Source organism: Dasypus novemcinctus, chromosome 10 (assembly GCF_030445035.2).
Source record: "Dasypus novemcinctus isolate mDasNov1 chromosome 10, mDasNov1.1.hap2, whole genome shotgun sequence".
NCBI classification, from domain to species: Eukaryota; Metazoa; Chordata; class Mammalia; order Cingulata; family Dasypodidae; genus Dasypus; species Dasypus novemcinctus.
The window spans coordinates 23,439,857-23,448,129 of NC_080682.1; the positions used below are offsets into that span (position 1 = coordinate 23,439,857).

The 8,273-nt window shown below is 35.6% G+C and overlaps 1 protein-coding gene across 1 annotated transcript; it reads right to left on the reverse strand.

The window, feature by feature from the left end:
• Window positions 1-4,639: 4,639 nt before the first annotated feature.
• LOC101419415 (olfactory receptor 8K5-like) lies at window positions 4,640-5,581 on the reverse strand. The gene has a single exon (XM_058306289.1). It carries the CDS (start codon window positions 5,579-5,581, stop codon window positions 4,640-4,642), a length of 942 nt encoding a protein of 313 aa, XP_058162272.1.
• Window positions 5,582-8,273: the final 2,692 nt, after the last annotated feature.

The window sequence follows — 8,273 nt, forward strand, 5'->3', positions numbered from 1 at the left end:
GAGTTACTTGAGATTTTATCCAGAAGAAAGAAGAATTTCTATCACTACTTCAGCTTGCCCACTTCTGTTGTGGGAAAACAGTAGGGAGCATGGTTTGAAGTTGAAATATTTCCAAAATGCAGACAAAAAGTGTAGGCTTAGGAATACTGGACCTTGACTAGATGGAACACCATCTGGCCAGCATGAAAAAATGTTTGCGTGAGGAAATATTTAGAGTTTGTATAACTTGTACCTTATTATAGTAAAGTGTTGCACCTGTTCTATTGTAGATGTTGCAGTTGTTTCCTGTTATTGTAGATGATGCTGCAGTTCTGATAGCAAAAATCTGCTTGTTAGTTTCTAAATAAATATAATGTGGAAATTAGTGTTGAGGCTCTTAGTTTCAGAAGCTGTGAATCCTCTGGTCCCATCTTTATCTCCTCTCTTGTGTCTTTCTTTCTGTCCTTTTATTTCTTCAGTTCTGCACTGCCTTCTTTTCAGCAAAACTACTGCTGAGGTGGTCTCAGCAACTGGCACCCAATGTGGGGCCCAAAGGGAAGAAGAATTGCTTCAAGCAAAATTAAAGGTGTTGTCATGGTGTGGAACCCTGAGCAGTTTAGAAGGCCTTCCAAGTCCTTGGTGAGTAAGGACACTCTTGGGTATTCTAGCAGGGTTATGATGGGAAATGGAGACAGTTCAACAAAATATCACCCATAAGTCTGTCTCCTCAAACAACTCCTCAAAGCAGGAGGAGCTGAGGCCAGTGAGTCTTGTATTTTAGAACTTTTATGGATTACAGAAAAATATTGCTTATAGTTCCCAGCAATAGGAAGTTTAGGATTAAAAAACTGTGAAAGAGTAGGAAAAGAATTAGAAAAATTACATGTACAAGATGTTCCACTTCCTGTTACTATTTGGTCCACTTGGATGATTATTAAATCTGTTTTAGAACCCTTGCAAACAGAAGATGAGGAAGAGAAAAATGAAAATAGAGAAAGTGAGGATATTCTTCCCACTGGTTTTTTGATAATACTAAATTTAAAGTTATTTTGCCTTCAGCTTCTCCATTCACTGACTTTAGAAGGTCACTTCCCCCCACTGACACCCTTTGTTCCTGGAGACACTCAGCCAAAGTTGTCAGCTTTACAACAAGGCACTTCATAAGTTAGTTAAGGAACAGTTAGATAAGGGTCATATTGAAGAATCTTTTAGTCCTCAGAATTCTCCAGTGTTTCCTATTAAGAGAAAATCAGACAAATGGAGACTTTAAGCAGACCTCTGAGCAGTAAATGCATCATTCAACGTATGGGTGCACTGCAGCCAGGTTTGCCCACAGCAGCTATGATCTCTTGTAGCTGGCCACTTGTTATTGATTTAAAGGATTGTTTCTTTAAAATACCCTTGTCTCCCCAAGATGGTGGGGAGACATTTGCATTGTCAGTGCCTTCTTTCAATATGTCAAAATTTTGTAGCTATAGTCTTAAATCCAGTCAGATTGGCTTTTCCTTCTCGTTATATTATACATTACATGAATGCTATATTGTGTGCTCTTCCCTCTTCCCAGACACTAGTTTTAGCATATCAGGCCTTAGAAAAGAGCTTAACTGCAGCAGAGTTAAAACTTGCCCCTGAGAAAATTGAAAAGGTTACTCCCGTTTCTTATCTTGGGATTATTGTTGATAAAATTGTAATTAAGCCTTAAAAGGTTCAGATTCATAAGGACTCTATTAAAACTATGAATGATGTGCAGAAATTATTAGGAGATATAAATTGGCTGAGGCCCAAAGTGGGCATTCCCACATATGAAATGTCTAATTTTTTCACTATTATTAGGAGATCCTCAATTAAAACAGCCCCTGGGTTCTAAAGAGAGAAGCAGAGCAAGAATTAAAACACATAGAAAAAAAAAATTCAAGTGCCCAAGTTGAGCACATTAACTCAGAACAGCCACTGCAATTGATTACCTTGCCTTCCTTACACTCCCCCACAGGAATTATTATGCAACACGATCATATTGTAGATTGTGTATTTTTACCTAACAGTATTGTTAAAACTTTATCTTCTTATGTGGATTTTATGGCCCAGATTATACTTAAGAACCATGAATACACTTGTGCCCTTCATATCATTCTTCCACTTTTGCCCAAGGAAGTTGAGTTTTGTCTACAAAATCACTTATGATGGCAAATAGCCTTTGATGATTATATTGGACAGATAATCATTACCCTCAAAACCATATATTACAATTCATTAAAAGCACTCAATGGACTTTATCTAGCATAACTAAGTTTCAGCCAATACCTGATACCCCTACAGTCTTTACTGATGGGTATGGAAATGGTGTAGCTGCGTATACTGGGCATAAAACTAAGAAAATTCCTACTCCTGCATTTTCAGCTTTGCAAGATGAATTAACAGCAGTACTTACTGCTTTGCAAGACATACCAGAGTCCATAAGCATCCTTTCACAATCAGAGTGTGTCATTCAGGTTACTCAATTGATTGAAACAGCTCTTATCAAACCTAATGGAAATCAGTTTCTTCATAAGCTTCTTCACAAACTTCAACAGATAATTAGAAATAGGAAAAGACAATTTTTATCATCCACATTCGATCTTATTCAAATTTACCTGGACCATTGGTACTAGGCAATAATGCTACTGATAAATTAGTTACTCCTGGTTTACAAGAAGCGATTCATTTTCATAATCTAACCCATATAAATTCAGCCAGCCTCAAAGCTCATTTCCCTTTAACATGGACACAAGCTAGGGACATTGATCATACTTGTCCATCCTGTCAATTTCCTAATAATCCAAAACAATTGGAACCTGGACTAAATCCCCATGGTTTAACTGTTAACTCTCTGTGACAAATGGATGTAACTCATATCTCTTCCTTTGAAAAATTATGTTATGTTCGTGTCTCTGTAGATACTTATTCAGGATACATTTGGGCTACATCTCAGATGGGAGAAACTGCACAACACCTAAGACAGCATTGGTTAGCTTGCTTTGCTGTAATGGGACTCCCCCAGTCTGTAAAACATATAATACCCCTGCTTCTACCAGTGTCTCCCTTGAAAGATTTCTAGATACTTGGAGTATTTCATATATTACAGGACTTCCATATAACTCCCAAGGGCTAGCTATTGTGGAGCAGGCAAATCAAATCCTTAAACTCATGTTACCAAAAAAACAAAACAAAACAGGGGCGTGACAAGGAAACACCACAGGCACAGTTACATAAAGCACTATTCACTCTTAATTTTCTTAACTGTGGAACCAACCTGGCAGGCACAGCAGCTGAAAGGCATTTCCAAAATAATTCAAAAACTCAAACCCAAACTCTGTCTGAAAAACCTTTAATTTGCTGGGATGATCCACTGACTAATGAATGGCCAACAGGAAGCTGTTAACTTGGGGACAAGGGTATGCTTGTGTTTCCCCAGGAGACTGAAAATGTCCTGTATGGGTACCAGCTCATTGAATAAAACCAAATGATGAATACCAAAGGAGTTCCTGTGGAACCCAGAACCTCTGGTCATGCAGATGGAGAGATTGATACTGGAAACTATACAGCTGGTCCCACTTTGAAGACCAGAGTGGCTTCACCCCCCATATGGGGACAAATTTAACTTCTCAGTCAAGAAGCCAAACAACAGTTGGAAAAGGAGAAATTGCCAGCTACTGCTCCTAATTTGCTGGTAGCTATGCTCGCCATAGTAACAGCAATCTCCTCAGATGCATGCAACAAACCCTCTCAGGTGTGAAGCAGCAAGAAATTGCCAAATGTGTCATCACTGCTTTGCAAAAACAAAAAAAGGGGAATTGTTATGGGAAAGCAGTAGGGAACAAGGTTTGAGGTCGAAATGTTTCCATAATGCAGACAAAATTTGCAGCCTTAGGAACGCCGGAACTTGACTAGATGGAATACCATCTGGCCAGCATGAAAAGATGTTTGCATGAAGAAGCATTTAAGCTTTGTATAACTTGTACCTTATTATAGTAAAGCGTTGCACCTGTTCTACTGTAGATGTCACCTTATTGTAGATGTTGCAGTTGTTTCCTGTTATTGTAGATGATGCTGCAGTTCTGATAGCAAAAATCTGCTTGTTAATTTCTAAATAAATATATTGTGGAAACTAGTGTTGAGGCTCTCAGTTTCAGAAGCTGTTTATCCCCTGGTCCCATCTTTATCTCTTCTTTTGTGTCTTTCTTTCTGTCCTTTTATATTTTCAGTTCTGCATCACCTTCCCTTCATGAAAACCTGTTGCTGAGCTGGTCTCAGCACACTTCTGGAAAATGAAACATCACAGTGGAGTTGACAACCTGTAGGATGTCCTACAGAATTCAGACTTGCCAATCTCCATTAGCATGTGAACCAATTCCTCAATAAATCTTTTAATATATATACAATAATGTAAGTATCCTGTCCATTTGTTTCTCTAGAGAACCCTGACGAATAAAGATGGTAAGAAAGGATATTTAATTGTTATCTACTTATGAGGTTGATTTCTGAATAAAAGGGAAGCAATCTACCTGTCTTATAATTTTTTATTGTTTAGGATTCAAAGATAATCAAGTTATATCTTTAAAAAATATTATCAGGTACATTTGCCTTTGTCATAACTTATTAGGAAAATATTCCATGATAAATATCAAATACAAATGTTGCATGCATTCTTAAAGACCCTGTAGAAAGCATTTTTTACCTCTTTGTTCCTTAAGCTATAGATCAAGGGGTTAAGCATGGGGGTAACTAAAGTGTAAAACACAGAGGCCATTTTGTCAGAATCAATGGAGTAAACCAATTTTGGCTGTACATACATAAACAGGAGAGTCCCATAGAACACAACCACTACTGTAAGATGAGAAGCACATGTGGAGAAAGCCTTTTTCCTTCCCTCAGCAGTATTCATTTGAATTATGGCTATCAGAATCAGCACATAGGATACTAGGACTATCAGAAGGGAGGAAATCAAATTAAAAGCTGAAAATACTATGGTCAAAATTTGTAGTTCTTGTGCATTGGAGCACAGCATTGGCAATAAGGGAACTTTATCACAGTAGAAATGGCTGATGATATTAGAGCCACAGAAAGACGAGGTAAAAGTCTTAATGGTGAACAGCAAAGACTGAAAGGTGCTGTACAGGTAGGGGATACCTATAATCACATGACAAAGTCTCTGGGACATGGTAACATTGTAGTACAGAGGGTTACATATAGCCACGTAGCGGTCATAGGCCATGGCCGACAACATGAAAAGTTCACTAACAATGAACATAATGAAGAAAGCCATCTGTGTGGCACAGGCATAATAGGAAATGGTATTTTGATCCATGAGAAAATTTACCAGCATCTTGGGACAAATGACAGTGGAATTGCCAAGATCAACGAAAGCCAGATGTCTGATAAAAAAATACATAGGTGTGTGAAGGTGGGAGTCTACCTTGGTTAGGATGATCAATCCCAGGTTGCCCACCACTGTGACAATGTAAATGATGAGAAAGACCCCAAAGAGGGGACCCTGCAGCTCGGGGAGGCTTGTGACTCCCTGTAGAATAAATTTGGGCAGCATAGTCAGGTTGTGTTGGTCCATTTTATACAGTTATCTCTTCTGGGAAGAAAGAGAATGTTTGTTATTAGTGTTCATGTAACGGTACATAATCTAAAGATTTGTAGACAAAATGGGGAAGATTTCTTCATAAATAGAGAAATAAACACTAAAATAAGTTCTTCCCCAAACTGAGGGATCCATATGAAACACATATGCACTGAAACAAAATTGTCTAAGGTCTAAGTAAATCAATATTATTTGGTGCACATTCATGGGTATAAGAAACATATAGGTGTTAGAATAGAAATATTAGAATCTTACTATATCCATACAATGAAATCAAAGTTTTTCCTTAGTATTCTTGAAATTTTGTGTAAGATTTCTGTGGTATATTTATATTCTGGATGATGAAAGATTCACAGTTACCATGAAGCTTCAATGCCCTGCATGTGGCTATTGTAATATGGCCACACAATGTTTGGTCTTTTTATATGTTGTGAACGCTTGATGATCCTATCTGTGATCAACGAAGGTCACCTCCTTTTTCCTTTTCTGTCTTTGTCCTTCTTCAATGTAAAGTTGCACTGTAGTGTTAGAGGTATTTCCAGGGTCCAGGTAAGTGGGAATTGAGTTAATAATAATTCATTTGTATCTATATGGTTGAAATCAGTGACATGTTTCATTAAATAACATGTACGTTTTCTTTTGTGGAATGGCTTTTAAAGCACTCCTACACTTAGGAGTAACTGTTATTTAATTAATAAAAATATTTTAATTTATGGTCTTTCTTTCATTATGTGATCATTGTATTTTGTTATGTCTGAAATTTTTTTTATTTAATTTCCTTTGAAATAAATATTCTTATTTAGCCCCAAATTTGCATTTATAATTTTATTGCTTTTTTATTAGAAATCCCACAATAATGTAAAAGCTTCTAGATGCATGAAATTTATATTTTGTATCAACTTTAAGATATTTGCCTATTTAATTTATTATGTCTATTTCCTCTAATATATCACTATGGAGATGATCGGGTCTACATGACATTTAAAATATTTACTTGTGCTGTTAGTATATCCTATTTTGCAAGAGATCAATTTATTTCTAGAACTTTGCATTGATGAATTTATAGAGTAAAAAATTTTGATATTCAAATGTTTCCATGGCAAATCCTTCTCTCTTCATTTCATGCAGTTTGACAAAGAAAATCAATGAATCAAGTTGGAACTGCTTGGATTGTAACTAATGAAGGAACGTTAAACCTTTTTAAGCTCCTCTCAAATTCAGCATTCCCTCAAAGAAAATCTAGGTTTCTGCAAGTATGGTTTCCTGGTTGTACAAGTGAATAGAGTTTAAAATATCAAGTCACATAAAATAGAGGATAAAATGATTATAATGTAATGGAATCTCCTGATTTAGCCTCACAATGGTGATGGAGACCCTAAAGATTGGAGCAATTGCAATCTAAAGACACCACCATCGGTCAGTATTAAGTAAGGGTGATTTTCAGTCACCTTTGCTTGCTGGCTGGAACTTTCAGGAGAGTGGCAGCAAATCTATTAATCTGCCAGTTTTTGGTGTCTATTTTGCAAGCCTGATCAACAACATTGGGGGCCAGGGCAATTTTTTTTCTCAAAGCTACATCTTTTTATCTTTTTATTTTCAACTAATTTCCAACTTTAAACTTCAATATAAAACTTCTGCCTTTTTGAATAAACACAATGAAATCAAAATTACTTGCAAGTCATGGCTCATATCATCCACAAATGGCAGCACTGTTTCAGTAACAGGCACTTTATTACCAGGGAAAGAATTAAATGTCCTTCTTCCTCCTTCAAATCTTCTTTGTTGATATTGTAAAGAATATGCTGGGATACCACTTTCTGATGCCAGAAGAATAAGCATGAAAAACATGCTTGCATACACCAGTACTAACAGAACACTGACATTTCACTAAACAATATTTGAAGGGTATAGGCTGCAGAAAGCTAGAGTAAACCTATTTCATGATCACATTAACATATGCTAAATTACAGACACTTCAAATTTCAGTGTGAAATGAATGCTGCATTTCTAAAAGGCTAATATATAAAATGTATCAATTAAAACACAATCTTGTCCACTGTATTTGTTAGATTCCCTTATGTTTAATATACTGAGAACAATTTAACTTTCAATACAATGGCTTACTGCATTTACTACTGTTATATTATAAAAGTAACTTACACAATGTATTTGATGTATTAAACTAAGAGAGAATATAATTTAAACTATTCCTTTGAATTGCTTTTAGATGAATAGATTTCTCAAGATGAAGGGAACACTCATTTACAGGGAGTAAATGTTTTAAAAATAAAGGTTTATATTATATACAATATAATATAAACTACATGAACCAAACATAGCAGAAACATGTTTAATTTAAAAAGGCAGACATAGAAAAATATTAGCTTGAAGTGGCAAATTTTCAAATACCAATCTCTATAAAAATGTTTAAATAATGATTTTATTTAAAAAATGTATATTTATTTTATTTTTCCCCTTGCAATAGTTTATAGAAGCAAATAACTCAGTGAAAAACTTTAAAATACGTTTGTTTTTATTGCATCAGAAATAAAATTTTCATCTATTTCAATTTAATGAAATAATTTGCTAGTCATGTGATATGAAAGTGAAAATTGATCCTATATTAAAAGCTATATGTGAAAAGAGTTGTGTGATTTTTTTCTGACAC